At 35.3% G+C, this 16,655-nt stretch overlaps 2 protein-coding genes across 5 annotated transcripts in view; one reads left to right on the top strand and one right to left on the bottom strand.

The window, feature by feature from the left end:
- Positions 1 to 16,655, bottom strand: part of LOC105224902 (mucin-17) — a 57,604-nt gene that overhangs the window by 39,902 nt on the left and 1,047 nt on the right. The window lies entirely within an intron of this gene.
- LOC105225918 (uncharacterized) overlaps positions 1 to 16,655 on the top strand; it is a 36,565-nt gene that overhangs the window by 19,348 nt on the left and 562 nt on the right. For all 4 annotated transcript variants that reach the window (XM_019990137.3, XM_011204602.4, XM_011204600.4 and 1 more), the window contains 6 exons: positions 5,404 to 7,094; positions 9,174 to 9,391; positions 9,479 to 9,631; positions 11,641 to 11,770; positions 14,829 to 15,026; positions 15,888 to 16,585. In XM_019990137.3, the coding sequence (XP_019845696.2) occupies positions 5,555 to 7,094; positions 9,174 to 9,391; positions 9,479 to 9,631; positions 11,641 to 11,770; positions 14,829 to 15,026; positions 15,888 to 16,585 (2,937 nt within the window). In that variant the 5' untranslated portion in view covers positions 5,404 to 5,554. The remainder of the gene's footprint in view (positions 1 to 5,403; positions 7,095 to 9,173; positions 9,392 to 9,478; positions 9,632 to 11,640; positions 11,771 to 14,828; positions 15,027 to 15,887; positions 16,586 to 16,655) is intronic.

Raw genomic sequence — 16,655 nt, forward strand, 5'->3', positions numbered from 1 at the left:
CGAATAAGAGCAGTAATTACGTCTAGCATTGTTTGATTATGCGAGTTGTTGCTATTTTTTTGTTATTGTTGTACTTTTTATATTGATTTCGATTAGTTTACGTTTTTTCTTCTGGTTTTTTCGTCATCTTTGTGTTGTTGGCTTTTATTATGCTAATCTGCAATATGCCATAAGGCCGCTCGTTTGTGGCTTAGAGTCGTCAAACTTGTGTTTGCCTTCCTGAATAATGAATATTTAATGTGCGCTTTTGTTGATGATGGCACAAAAGTGTTTGAAATGAAAAGTATAAATACTCGTCAAGTATTCTGAGTGTTTTGAAAACGCTATAAACATACACATACACACATGCGAGCATGCATACAGAATTATTCGCAGAAAATGAATTGCGAGCGTGCAAATGGCAGCGAGCCTTTAAATCTGCGCGGTGGAGCAAAACTCAACGCATGCGGGAGGAAATGCGTGTTTTGCTCTTATCCAAAGCGCAGTTATATTATATTGGCAGTTCTTGCTTGTGAACAAACCGCGATATATCACTTGGCACGCGCATCCAATTTAGATTTTGCCACAGCCGATCAATATTAGTCACACTGGTGCGTGGAAATAGAACGCGAAATCGTTTAGTTTTGCGCAATTAACAACCGAAATTGTGGCAAAGTGTTTGCCAATGATATATTTGTGTAATTTTTTACAAAAATATTTTATATTTTTATATTTATCTTTACCCTCTATCTATCCAGTGATGAAAACATGTTGCGGCGCATATAAATTAATTGTGACAATGGCAGGCCACACCTGTTTTCTTATATTATAAGTGTTATTTCTTAGCCATTTAACTGTATGTATATAATACAGTTAATGCAGCCGCAACAACAACTCAAGGTCATAGCAGAAGAAAGCCGGTTGCAGTGTGCTGTGTCTACGCGGCCGCCAGTAACAAGCTGCTGGCTAACAGCTTGCTAGGGCACTAACGCCAGCAGCAACAGTTTAACGATTGAAGTTGTTGCTTTTGCAAGAGTTTTGTTGCTTTTTGTATTTTTTTGTTTTAATTTTTCAATTTGCGCTCTCAAAGCAATTCATTATTGAGCGATGCAACCACAACGTGACAATGACAGACGCTGCTTTATTTATTAATTTAATTACTATTAGTTCACTTGTTTAACGCTTTTAGAAAATACACTGTGTTAGCAGTTGTTGTGGTTGCTATGTCTGCGCGTTTGTGGCTCTCACGCTACGCTGTTTTGGACTTTAGCTCTAAACTAAGCACAAATAAATATATTAATTGACGGTGGTACGCGGTGTTATTTTGCTTAGATCTTTCGATTTATTGCATTTAAGGCGAAACAATTGAAATAGTTGGTTCGGAAAACGTTCGTCAATGGTTGGCGCTCTCCAACAAAAGACTTAAGCAACGAACTTGCAGTGTTAAGAAGGAGCATTAGCTGATTAGATGTAATGGTTGTGTTGTTGAAATGCGAGTGCTGATTAAAATTTCTTAGAAATGTTGTTAGAATTTATATTTTTTAATTTGAGAGAAATGTTAGCTGATGTTTAATTCATAAAAATTACAATGAAAACTAAAATTTTTTAAATGTTTTGTCATAATTTCAATTCAATTTTTTTTGCAATAAATACAAATTTTAATTAAACAAATTGCTAAATACATATAAATATTTATTTTAATATTTTTTTCAATCTTTCATGCTTAAAAATAAAATTAGTGTATGTCTTTACTTTGAAAAAGTTTAAAATTTTTGTTAACTTTTCGACCGGATTTTTAAATAAAAAAAAATTGGGATATCTGTGATAAAAAATTTAAAAGTAAAAAATAGTAATTTAATATTTTTGGTTTTTTTTTTAATAATTTTTATGATGATAAACTAGATTAAACAAACCAAATGGGCTTTCTTTGATGAAAAATTGTGTAATGTAAAATTTTTTTCATTCATAAAAACTTGTTTTTTTATTATCTTACTAAATTCTAAACCACCTCTAGAATATTTTCCTAAATCAAGTTGATCCGAGCAATAGTTTCGGAGATATAGTACGCTCGAGGCTAGCTAGGCTAAGACCGCCGTTTTTAAACGCGTTTTTTTTCTAAACTATGTTTTTGAAGTCGGTACGCAAGATTTCTCGAGAACTACTCAACCGATCTTCATGAAATTATACAATTCTAAAAGACTTGGACGCAGGATTTTTTTCGATTACAACTATTTGAAAAAAAAGTGTCGCGAAATTGTCACTGAAAATTACTTTTTTTTTAAATGTCCGCCAAAAATCTAATTTCCATTGTTTTTCCCTTCATTCACATTCTAAGTTAAGAGTTTAAAATATTTTTTTTTTTTCAAAAAATTTCAGATTTTCTTTATTAATAGTGTATATTTGTAAAAATAAAAAATTGTAATAAAACATTTCAACTTTTATTGAGTTGTTACACGAGGAAAAACATGTAACCCCTTAATTCGCCAAAAACTAACTATTTTTCTATGAAAAAAAAATTAATTTGTAAAAAAAAATTTTATCCACTTACTATAGTACTCTTATTAAAAAAACATAACTCTTTCATGGAAAAAATTTTTACTTTAATAAAAAATCTTATCTACCATTGATTGGTCTCTAATTGTAATAAAATCGTTTGTTTATAACTTCGCGATTAAGCCTTTACGAGTATAAACACGTTTGCCGAGCGGTTCTTCCAAATTATGTCAATAGAAACAAGTTTCTTTGCGTCACTAACAACAACATGTTTTTAAATATACTATACATATGTATTTAAAATATGTGGATTGACAAATTTTACCGGCTAACGGCAATCAATCATTCAAATAAAAGCAACAGAAAAAGTAAATAAAACAGACATCTTTTGTTACCAGAAAATTGGCAGACAGAGAAGCGTCCAAAAATTAGCTATGCTTGGCAAAATGCTACAGTTGTGTATAAAAACAAACACACAATCCATTAAGGGGTTAGGATTACTCGTATCAACTTGAAAATTTATGACAATATACCAGAGGTATTGTGGAATTTTATAAGACAAAGAAAAAAAAAACGATTTTTTTTTTTTAAATTTTCAAATCCACCTAACCCCTTAATATGAGAAATATTAGTGAATAATGAAGAATTTTTTTATGGTATATACATGTACATATGTATATCGTATACATCTACATAAGTATATATTTGTTTCATTGAGGAAACAAGCTTCAAAATTTGCGCTTTCAGTTATTAACAATAAAAAACTAATAAAATTTGGCGTTTAATGCAGGATTGAATTCAAAATTTTCACATCTACATATGTACATATGTAAGCCTGTATTTTGTACATATTTACTTCAGCACAGCGCATCTGAAAGCATTGCGCATTAACCATTTTCAAAATCCGCACATACATACTTATGTATGTACATACATGCATTTATTGTCTCGTAAATTCCGCTAAATCTCCGCTCGCTGACAAATTTCAAATATTTTTTTATGAATGCGAGAATTTATGGCCGGTTGGTGCACATTTTTGCTTGTAAAAAATAAAACCAAACCAAAACAAAGCAATGCCGCTCTGGGCTAAGCATGCGTGTGCGTGTGTGTGTGCGTTGGCAGGTATGCGCCTGTAGTTGTGTTTGTTGTCGCACAAAAAATATTTGTAAAGCAGCCAAGTTGAACGAAGAAATAACAAATTCTGCCACTACGACAACAACAACAAGAAATAACAAATGCAAAATAGAGTGCATAGATATTGCTTTGTTGCTGTTGTTGTTGCTGCACAATATTGTTACGCCGCAACATCTCTCTTGTCCCAGCACTGCGACAGGGCGCTGCTGCAGTTACTGTTTTCATTTGTTGGTTTTGTTGTTGTCGGCTTGGCTGCGCATGCGTTTATTACATTCGAATTTAAATTTTCAAATTGATTTGGATGGTCAAGGTTAGACAAGGCGCTTTGTTGTGGCCATATGTTGTTAGATGCATACATACATATGTACATAGATACAATATATCGTTTTATGCTGCCGACTGACCGCAGAACAACTGCACGCGGCTCATGTGGCCACAGTTCGCTCTGGGCTAAGTAAAGTAGTTCTGTTGCTTTAAACACACAATGGCATGCATTCACACAAGCAATTTCTATAGGTGTGTGTGTGTGTGGGCTTGGTGGACACATATGCTATAATACTCTGAGAGAAATCATATAAAAATCGTTCTAGCTGTGATATAGTCCAGATATAGTCGGGTCTAACCCTGTTTAAAACAGTAAGTAGGGAAGAAAAATAGAAATGAAATGTTAGGCCATTTTTTGATCACCGACATTTTATTGTGGGAAGAACATAGCTTTTTTTGACAAAAATATTCATAAAAAAATAAAATTAAAAATTAAAGAAAGAAAATATGCTTGACTTCAGTTAATAACAACAACTGATACAAGCAAAAGCATCCAAGTCTTTTATTTAGCAAATATTAGAAATTCAACTTAAGTCAACTTAAGTTAAGGGGTTACATAGGTTTACGTGTTTCAAAAAATCGATTTTCTTATGGTTTTATTCAATTCTAAAACACCTCTAGAATATTATCCTAAATTTTCAAGCTGATCCGAGTAATGGTTTCGGATATACAGCCTTGAGAACTTGTGTGCTCGAGGCTGGCTAGGCTAAGTGCGCTGTCTTTAAACGCTTTTTGCTCGAAACTGTGTTTTTGAAGTTGGTTGGCACGATTTCTCGAGAATTACTCAACCGACCTTGATGAAACTTTACACAGGTCTTTGAGATACAATTCTTAAAGATTTGAACGAAGAATTTTTTTCGATAAAAAGTCACGAACATTTCACTGAAATTTACATTTTTTGTTTTTTTTTTTAATATCTGCCAAAAATCCAATTTACAGTTTTTTCAAAGGGGTCAACGAAAATGGCGTCGCAATGATCGCGTTTAAATGTTTTTATATGAGAAAAAAATTAAAAAAAAAATACTGTTTTTTACCCCTTAAGATGGGAGCCTGCTCAGAGGCTTCAAAAAATCGATTTTTTTGAGGATTGTTTTGAGAAGAAAAGAATTAATTGATCAAAGCGAAATATCTAAGGTTTATAGTTATATATTCAGACATCATCCGAAATTTTTTTTGGATACGAAATCTTTGATATTCTGCCTTTCGGAAGCAATTGCCCGATGCATCTCGCATGCGCTTTGTCAGACGGCGGGCAGAATGCAGGTCGCAGTTTCTATCAGAAACAAAAAATTCAAAGAGATTCGTATTTGTTTATAACTTATTTTCTAATTATACTAAGAAAATTCCAAAAAAAGTGCAAAATTCTAAAAATTTTTAAAAATTAAGAAAAGTGGTTTTTAACCCAAAAAATTTACTTTATATTGCTCAAAAATATGTTCAAACTTGAAACGCATCTTTCTTTCTTTATTTCAGCTTCAAACGACACTTTGTAAGGAAAAGATGAGCCACTTAGTCGTGTAAAGAGAATATAAAAAATAAAAATTACAAAAAACATTTGAAAATATTTACCGTTATAAGAAGTATATAAACAAAAGTGCATACAACAAAACACACATAAGATAAGATGTCAGTCGGCAACGCAAAAATACACAAAATGAGTGGTCTACGACTACATTTTACAAGCATTTCGTTGGCATTTGTCATCCTCACACTGCTCATCGCTTACAGTCAAACGTCCAGCGCGGCGGATTACGACGGCGAAGGCGGTGCCAGCGAGCTCGGCTCCACGGGCGATGGCGGCGGTGGCGGGGGCCTAAATAGTGAGGTAGTGAGCGGTAATGACGAAATCTATGAAACCGCTGTGCTGCAACAGGACATGGAAGAGCATGCGAAGCGCCAGAAAATATTGGAAGAAATGCAGGAGATGACAGAGCTGGAAGGGAATGCCGATTCGGCTGCAGCACCCACAGCCGCCACCTCGGCACAGCCCTATGATATGAGCAATGAGTCTGTGAACACGATAAGAGCGCAAGCACGTATGGATGACGTGATGACCGACTCGCAGGAAATCGAAATGATGGACAGCAGTACCTTAATGAACGGTAGTGCGGCCCGTGCGCCCATAGCATTGCCACCAACTGTATTACCACACGCAATGAGCACCATGATACCCGCTTATGTGCGTCAGGGTAAAGCTGAGCAATTTCCGCGCACCATTAGCGGTGGTAGCGTGTCGGTTGAGGAAGCAGACGCCAATGTCTCCGCTTCCGATTATGTGGAAGACGAGGAGCACAACATGCACGTGCGCACACAGAAGGCGCATAAAATCGATCCGATCGCAATGAAATTATATCACCACAGCGACGCAGATGCAGAAGATAACATGCTAAAGGATCAGCAACCAGCGCCGCCATCCCAGCACGAGCAGCAGCAACAGCATGTGGCGCCACCGCAACCGCGCACGCAACAGCTACACCCGAATAGCTCGGACGAAGACTACTATGAAGACCCACAGGATAGCTTGGAAAAACTGCAATTGCATCAGCATCAGCACAAAGGCAGCGTAAGACCAACAGTGGCGCCCGCCTTGCCACTAACACCGTCGCCGCCCATCGCACCACAGCCGAAGTCAGTGTCCGACGTCGATGCCAATGCTGCGCGTCTGCCGCCAGCTGTGCCACAGGCACGTGGCGCCGCTTGGACTACAAGTGGCCCGCTAATGGATGCCGCAGCCACACCAACAACGGTGGCAATACCGGTATTCGGCGAGAATGCAATCGATGCCATCGCACCAAACATTGCCGCAACCACCAGCTCAGCGATGGCAACAGGTTTCGATACAGAATCGGCAGCAGCAGCAGCAGCAGCTGCTCTTTCAACGACAATGCAAACGCCAACAACAGCAACCACAACAACGACAACGACAATAACAACAATGCGCCCAGCAGGTAAGCAGGGCAAACAAATAAATATATCGCGCGGCCGTAAACTGCTGCCACACGAACAATTACGCAACTACATCGAAGATGCGTACATTCGAATGCCGCTAGCCGTCATCGTCGATCCGTCGGCAGATGCGCTGGAGAAGACGAAGGCGCTGTGGCGTGATGCGCTACGCACCAATCTAAATATAAAAATTGTGCTCGTCTCGCTGAATGCCTCAGGTGAGTAAACGTAAACGTAAACACAGCCTACAGCTGCCCACATACATACATATGTACATATGTGACGTGCGTGTGCAACCACTTTGAGCTTGAGTGATTGTTTGGCTTGCATGAATGCGCGATTGCGCCAGATTTGTATGGCAATAAGTGGAGTGGTTTAGCGTAATCGCTTTTAATGGCGCGCTTAGCGTGCGCCAGGTGCTGTCAACAATTTCGGAAATATGCGTACGAAATATTTCGCATTCACAGCAATTAGTCTATATAAGCGAATAATTTGTTTGCGATTTCTAGTTTTCAATTTTTGGCATTTTATCGGCTTAAAAAATAATAGTATTTTGATTATAAATTGGCAAATGCCCAAATCATTTAATTTGCATGATGACAATCTAAGTGAAAGCTTTTCTGCACAGCAGTGATATTTTCTGATACAACTGGAGGGAAATAGTGACCACGAGGCAATTTATTGTATCAGCTTTTTAAGATGTTAAAAAATAATACTTTCTGTCCATGCCCAAGAGCAGAAATGTAAGAAGCAGCCCACGTAGCAGTACTTTTTTGTTTTTTTTTACTTAATTGGAACTTTTTGCATTGTACGAATTTAATTAATATGAAAGTTTTCCTTAAAAAAAAATTATTTTAAAAAAAATTTTTAATAATTTTAAATAATTTTAGAAAAAAAAAGAATTTTAAATATTAAAAAAAAATATGGATAAAAAATCTTGTATATAAAATGCTTAAATGTTACAAAAAATTAAAATTATAATTAGTTGTTGTTGGTGTAGCGGCTGCTAAGTATTCCTGCAGTAGCTTCGTGGCATGGTACCGAGTGAACAGTCCTTGGCCGGATTAGTCTTTTCAATTGTTAACGACTTATTATTTTTCATTTTTTAGAGCACATCAATTGAAAACCACAAGTATAGCGAGCAGCCCACGTGGTAGAACGTCACTTAATTTGTTTATTTAATTGCTGCTTTTCCGTGTGTTTTTGCATATTTTAGCTTATGAAAATTTCCGTGGAAATTTTTTGCATTCAAACAACAAGTAATAATTACAATGAGTCATAAAAATGGCAACAACACAAATTTTTTAATGAAAAATCTCAAAAATTTAGCTACCGGGGTGATCAACTAACAAGTTCCGAAAAGTTAGGCTTTTATGGTAGGAGGAAATATGGAAAGCCGGAGTGCTGAACTTTAATACGCTAAACCTAACCTAATCCTATCTCATATCTCTCTCACGGGACCAATGAACAAAGTATTACTTCCTAGGAGCGAAGAAGACATTTAAGTCGCCTCTATTGTACAGTCTAACTGCCTCCTAATCTCTTGTAAATGTCTCAATGTTATCATAATTAGAGGTGACGCTTCGCTGACAGCTTTCCATCTTACAGAGGACTCGCACATAAAAGCAGTCAAATTTTTCACCGTGAGACTACCTCCAAGTGTGATTTTCAGCTTTTCCTATATACTTGAAAACCGAGAGCAAAGATAGAGTACGTTGCCACGACTGTCGGAGCCAAATAGTTTATCCGATCTAGGACTGTCAACTCGCAGAATTCTGCCGTTACAACAACATCAACATAGAGTATGTACGTGTTCAAAGCCTTCTATACACGCTGTACATGTCGGACAATATGAACTAAAGTCATAACGATATTTGTATAGCTAGCTTCTTAAGCAGCCATGGCCACTGTGTTTTAAGGTCAGGTGGAAATTTAGGCCCTCATGCTGTCTAACTATCCACGAAAGTATGTCCGGAATCAGTATGTGGTCCCACGAACTTTGCATGTAGTTTACCACATTGTGATGCTTTTGATTCTCTCCTCTCTTTTTGCTGGTGTAAAAGTCTCTGATAAGTTGTATATTTGCGTGAATTCGTCTCCTTGGATCCTTCCATAGAGGCGAAAAGTGAGGTTATGTTATGGCATACGCTTACTTTAACTATACTTTAGTGATACTTAAGTGAGTTGGGTGTATGCTTCTAGATTTACTAATTGATATTTAACTAAATTTGCAAAGTAATAAATGTATTATCGTAAATTAATTAATAATGGTAAATTAATGTAAAACAATTTTCTAGGTATACCGGCCGCCTATAGCTTCAATAATACGCGCCAATTTCTGGCCGGTTTGAACAGCATCAAGGTGAAAGATGGTGGCAATTCGTTTGTCGGCATTGTGCATGCCTCGGAATTGGTGCCATACGACAGCGCCGTCTTCATATCAACCGCAGCGATACCGCCGCACACCGAGCTGGTGCAAGATGCCGCCATAACGCTGCTGAAAAAGCGCATTAGGGTTAGTAAGCGAGCAAAGTTCTTTTTTTTTAATTTTTAAATTTAAAATTTATTTACAAATTTTCGTTGAATTAATTTAATGCTACAGCTCTATCTCATCTGGTATGGTGAACGTTCGGCCAGTGAAAACGAGACACAGGAGGCTGTGGGCGGCATACTCGGCGAGGTGGCCATACGTTCGGGAGGCGAAGTACTGCATCTGGTGGGTAGCGAAAACTCGCAGGAGCTGGAGGGCAGCACGGTAAGCGCACATTTCACTAACATACACTCAGACACACATATGTGAGGCATTTCAGAGAAGGAGCGCCTTTCCCACTCTCATTCGGCGGTCTAACATATGTACATATGTACCGCCTTGGAGTGTAGCGGGTAATTGATTGATTGATCGCAAACGAGTTAACAAATGTGCTGGCGTGTTTTTTGTTTTACTTTTCCACTTCTTGTCAAGCGGCGGTGCGCAAATTTAATTGCCACTTGTAATTATAATTGCTTATACAACGCTCGCCAGCCAGCTAGCCGCTGCCGTGTGGCTGCGGCAGTACCTTAGTTGCTAAGTAGCGTAGTTTTTCTTTTCCAATTACAAAACAAGTACAAGTTTTCAAATGCAATATTTATTATAAACGTTGTGTTTGTTGTTGTTGGCATTATGAATGTTATCGCGGTGCCTAGTGAAAATGGCAGAAAATCACAACTGAAAGCTAAAAACTTGTTTAAAAGCTAAATACCACTGTTAGCCGTTAATAGCGCTGCCGCTGCTGCTGCTGCTGCTGCTGCTGCTACAGATTGCCGGCAGCTTGCGGTTGTGGTTGGGGTTGCGCACTCAGCTATCCAGTTATGCAGTTTTGATGGCAAGCGCGATATAGTCCAAGTCACTGGACAGTGGCAAATTTCACAATGAACTTTAATGAATTCCAAGTGGCAAATACTAATTTTAAAAGGGTTGAGTTTTTATTTTAAATTTGATAAAATTAATCAGAAATGGTGCTGTTGAAGCTAAAATTCAAAATCTTTACTTAAAAACCAAACAAGTCATCAAAAATGCTTGCGAATGTCACAAGGGTGCGAAAATGTGGCTTAACCAACACAACACTAAATGATGGCGGTGTAAACCTAGCATTAGGTCAAGCGTTATAAAAGCGAAATTTGAGGTAAAAAACACTGGTAATTAAATACGTTGTCATTTGGAAAATCAACGCACCATGAAGTTGGTGGAAATTGAAAGCGAGTGGCTGGCTACAAAACACACACACATGCATGAATAAAAATATTTTATACCCTCAACAGAGTACATTAAGTTCGCTATGTAGTTTGTGACATGCAGCAGGAAACGATGGAGACGCTAGAAGTCAGTTCTCATGACAATCGGGTGTAAATAACCGATGCATAACCGGATTTTTAACCGATCTAGAACTGTCAATTTAGCATCGTTCTACGAAATTACTTTACGATAACAACAACAACCTTATAAAATGTATAAATAACATATCAGCGTGGCGAGCTGAGTCAATCTACCCAAATGCGTCTGTCGACTCCTATATATATAGGCGTATAAGTCCTTCAGTTTTTGAGATATCATTGTAAAATTTTGCACAAATTCTTTTCTTCCTAAGAATCTGCACATTTGTTGAAATCGCCGATATCGGAGCACTAAAGCTGCCATTTAACATGAATTATTGTTCAAGGTCCCCCGAATAAAAAATTTTTTAGATCGGATCCTTATAGCACATAGCTTTCATACCAACTGGCCGCTCAAAATAATTGTTTTTTATTTGTGAGGGGTATCATAGCGTCGGTAAAACAGATGTTAACTTTTTTTCCTGTTTTATATTACATTGGCAAAGCGCAGAATATGATATTTGAACGCAAAAGCGTGGAAAAGGCGAAAACTTATTACAAACACTATGTACATACATATATACAAAAATGTGTGAGTACAAAATGAAAACGAAACGAATGCCATGGAAAATTTAAACTGTTTAAAGTACTTTGTTTTGGCATTCAATGGAAACCAGGTTACGGAACGTCAACAAAGTGAAGGGTGCCATCCATTAGCACGTGAACAAATCATACTGTTTGACGATATTTAATAAACATGATTTTCAGCGCATATTTTCGGTTTACTTTGAATAGTTTACAATTTAGTAAATCTTTAAAACATATATAGTAATATATATAATATAAGAACAAAAATGTCGTATAATAAGTAGTAATAACAATTTGAACAAATACTATTTATTTTCTCACATGCAGCTAACACTTGTCGCCGACGCCTATGTGGGCACACAGGAAGTGGATATACCGGTTGATACGACCCTTTCGAGCCTGCACGTCAAAATCGATGCACCCATGCGGACGGCTACGCTGGAGACGCCCAACGGTGGTTAGTTCACACATACAACACATACACGCACATTTACACAAACTTGCACAACAACAACAATAACTAATTTATACAAAAATCAAACACTTTCAAGTTGACTAATATACGATACATATGTACCATATGTTTAGAGAAGCAATCTATTGCAGCGCTTTAATTCCTTAAGCAATAACACTATGCGGCTACTAAAACCAGCACAATAAACATGAAAATGTATTTAAATAGCGTAACTTAATTTGTTTGTTATACTTTTATTGTGTCCTTGTCCTGTTCGTTCAAAATGTATAACTACTAATCCACACTTCCGGAAAACTGTAAACTGTGAATTGGAGCTTTAAATGAAAGCATTTCACCATAACAATGTTAAGCTTTAATGTAATCGGTATACATAATATACTGCTAAACTTATTAAATATACATATATATGTATATGTATATATTTATATTTATTGTAAAACATAAAAAATTAAAAAAAAAAACAGTTAGTGTTAAGAAGTGCTGTCGAAATGAACATTTCGCTACACTGTGCGCCAGCTACACTAGTGTGCGTGTAAATTGTAACATTGATTAACATTAGTCGTTAAGTGTGTTTATTATTTCGAGCTACCTTATAACCGTCAAATGTAAATATGTCTATTTATTTACATATAACATATACAATCTAATTCATACTGAACTGTTTTATAATTTTTATATTTAGGTTCTAACATTCTACTGTGTGTCATTACTGTTAAATGTGTCGAAATTAATAGAAACTATTATTTTATGGTAGTATTTTATATCGTAGTACAAACCGTATGAATAAATAATATGCATATATGTACATATATAGTACATTCATACATACATATCTATAAAACAATTATATACCTATGTATGTATATTATGCATAACGTAGAAAGCTACATTATGTATTTTTATAAATGTTAAACGTATAATCTGTGTTTAGTTGCTTAAGTGAAAATAAAAAAAATAAATATAATACTTTTATGTAAGTCATTAGTGAAATAATAATAAATGTTTTTATAACCATTATATATTAGTTAAAGTGCTTAAGAAATGCAAATGCTTCAAGTTTCCGCCGCTTTGTCTGTCAAACGTAAGTACAAAGTTTGTTTTTGTCTGTATGTTCGCAACAATGGATTATGTATATACTTGCTCGTGTGTTATATCCGCACATTGTATAGTACATATATAAATATTTTTGCACTTTGTCCTGTTTAACTCATAATATAACAATAATTACACATTAAAAGCACACCCGATGCACTTTCATGTATACATATGTACATAGTAAATCAGTAAATTCACGCACACATATGCACTAAATGTTTCAGATAAAAACATCACTCAATATGAAATAAGTTTTTGTATCACGCATATGACTCATCTCAAATTATAAACCTTTTACAATATATTTGGAGAGATTTTTTGTAATATTTGAATAATTATAAACATTTGAAAATGATTATAAAATAATTGAGGAGATGCCTATACCCAATTCGAACAATTTACATCTCCTTGGTATTCAAAATTTTATGCGTGGTGTCGTGCGACGAAGAAACACTGATGATTTAACGAATTCTGGCAATATTTAATAATAATAATAATGAATATAATTAATTATGTGTTTATCTGTCGCATAAACTGAAGAAGACCCACTACAAACATAATTAGGAGTTTCATATAGTATCATAAAGTTATAACAAACCGAAAACGTAATGTTGAAAATTGTTATTGAGTAAACTCATTTTGGTATTTAATCCCACAACAAATTTTTTAAACAAGTGTAAAAATTAATAATTTTACGATGCGTTATGACAAGTTGGGAGTCCCCTGAATAGAAAACGTTTAGTGCTGGTTTAAACTTAAGCCTACACATAGTAGATAACATTGCTCTAATACAGAAGGTCCTTAGCTACTAATACAGCAAACACTGCAATAATTTCAAATAATCCTTTTTTTTATATGAGAAATCAAAAAACTTAATAAATTAACACAAAACACATTTTCGTCAAAAAAAAAAACAAAAATAGAGAGATCATTTGTGTATTAAAGTAACGATATGTATAAACTGTTATACTACAACGACTATCATATAACGGAAGTAGAAAAAAGTAGCATCCGATAGCGTTGATTACACAGAGGTGACTACATGCACATACATATTTATGGTTGCATGCATGTATGTACATATATAAAATCAAGTTGTTAGCAATTGCATTTGGTAAGACTAAATAAGAATTTAATCGTTTCTCATTTCATTTGCGCTGCACTTTCAAAATAATTAATATACACGCAATAATATATAGACATATGTACAATATATAATGCGGTAAGAGCCCGGCATTATATACAATTAAAGTAGACATATAAAACTAAGTAGTATATTGATTGGTAAACCTTTAATGAATTAAGCTTCCCTTACCTTATTATAGTTAACTACTTCTTGTCATTAACCTTGAGTTTTATGTTTTTTGCAAGATATACGGATTGAATATGCTATTTTACATTTTGATATTATTTTTGATTGTTTTCATCTACTTTGAAGTGTTTCATATATCACTGTTTATTTTGTCAACTATTCACAAAAAAAAGTTATAACGCAAAACACACAAGAATTCTATTGAATCTGTTTTTGCTGTTTGAGAATTCACTAACAGCTGATTACCGCACATACACGCATATGTCAGTAACAGCTGACTCCCTAGTTGGAGTTGCCACATAAAACTTGTTGGTCTTATTGGATTTTTGTCATGAAATCTGAAATTTTAAATTCACTTTTTCCAATTACCCACACAATATAGCATTATGTTACATAAATATATTAAAAATGTGTTTCTCACAAATAGATTACGAAACAATAATTAATAAATAACCATTCATTGAATGCAATTTTTTATATAAAATATATGTATTTCACATCGCAATTCCATCTTTACTTAAAATAACTATGAGACAACTGTAATAACTTTTAATTATTTAACTGACTCACACTTTTTGTAATCTTCGGATTATGCAACTGAAATTGTTTTAAATCTTTTCTCGCTCACAACAGATATTAACTTAAGAAAGCTTGTGAAGTTCAAGTCACTTGTTCTTACACTTGGAGCAGATGATAGTCGATTAGATGCTTACGTTCCCTTGAATAAACTACGCAAGGCCACTGTTTACAAATTGAAAGTGGTACCGGAATCCTTAAACGATGAGTACAGTGTATTCGTGCGCGCCGAACGTAAATCAGATATGTTTTTGGGTAAGTAACATCCAAAAGTCAACAAGTTTGTTTGTATGGAGCGTGTGATACCCGTTACTCTTTCACGTACAAGGTTCAAAATTCGACTAAATTAAAAAGAAGAGCGCAAACATTTGTGGAAGATTAGGAATCTATAAGTTTGAAAGAAGGTAGTCGGTTGAACTGACGCTAGTGCATACACATATGTTCACGTACATACATAGTATGTGTACTAATTTAGCATTAAAAGCTTGTCTGAGAAGAGGACTTGTGTGAATTTATGATAAGCTTATTATATTTCAATATGCAGTGATAACATATTCACCCAGTATTGACATGATTAAATGAGGACAGCGTGGAAATTTTGAAATAAAAGAGGAAATAAGTATATTATATTGGAATTAATAAAAAAACAGTTTCCAAATAAATAAAACTGCAAAACAGTTTGGAAACAACACATACATACATACATATGTACATAGTTATTTTTACAGCGACGTCAATTTAAGTCCGATCGCATAAATCAATGTTTATTACATGTACGAGTCTTTAGCTATTTCAAAATAAGCGAGAATTAAGCATTTTACAATGACGTAGTTTTGTTATTGTTTTTCAAGAATTAGAGATAAGGATGCACGTAACTTCCATAAAAATACATTAATACGTATGACTGAAATAAGTGGAATGCGCAAGTTCGACTTTCATACATCAATGATTGCTATTGAAATAATTATAATTTAAGCTTATAACCTTGAAGCCAGCGCAAGCCAAACTTTTTCCTCATTGAGGTTAGGGGAATGACATACTTAACATCAGTAAATAACAGACGTATTGCTTTTAACTTATTTTATAAGTTATATTTTATAATGTCATACTTTTCAGATGATCTCATTAAACGCTTCGATGCGTATTTGCTGAAGGATCGGAATACTTATCCTGTAAGTTCATATGGATCGCGCTTGCTAAGTTTATCGGAAACCTCACCTGGGAAAACTCTGAAAACACACAGTGATTTACGTTTTGGTAGCAATGCAGAACTACAAACAGCATCAGCTGAAGCAGAAGTAATAGGTAATTCGGATGTAACATTTCCAAAGGATGAAGTGGAGACATTCTCTGACAACGAAATACAAAGCAGTCGACCGATCATACCAACAAACAATACCGGAATGCCTACATCAGTCGTTAATGTAGATTATAAATATAACGGTGTGCCCCGTGGAACAACAGCCACTTTATTGCAACGCGACACAACTAAAATCGAAATGGGTCTACAATCACAACTACTTCTGGCTCCAGGCATGATGGGAACGCTGGAATTTGAGGTGACTAACACCCGCACCGAAGCAGTATATCACAATATACAGGTGATTGACGAAAGACGTTTTCTTTTACGTCTCAATCCGCAAAGTCTATTTTTGCGTGCTGGTGAAATGGCAAAAGTTGTCGTAACCGTTTTAATACCGAATGGCACCCCTCAAGGAACCACGGATAAAATTACATTCACCTGTCATGGTGGCGGTACGGCTACTCTATCTCTCAACTTGAAAGTGGTCAGTTCAACTACAGTTGATTTGCAGGTATATATATACATATATTAGATATACATATATAGAACACAATATTCTAAGCATTATACTTTTTGTACAG

This window comes from Bactrocera dorsalis, chromosome 4, assembly GCF_023373825.1.
Source record: "Bactrocera dorsalis isolate Fly_Bdor chromosome 4, ASM2337382v1, whole genome shotgun sequence".
Lineage (NCBI taxonomy): Eukaryota > Metazoa > Arthropoda > Insecta > Diptera > Tephritidae > Bactrocera > Bactrocera dorsalis.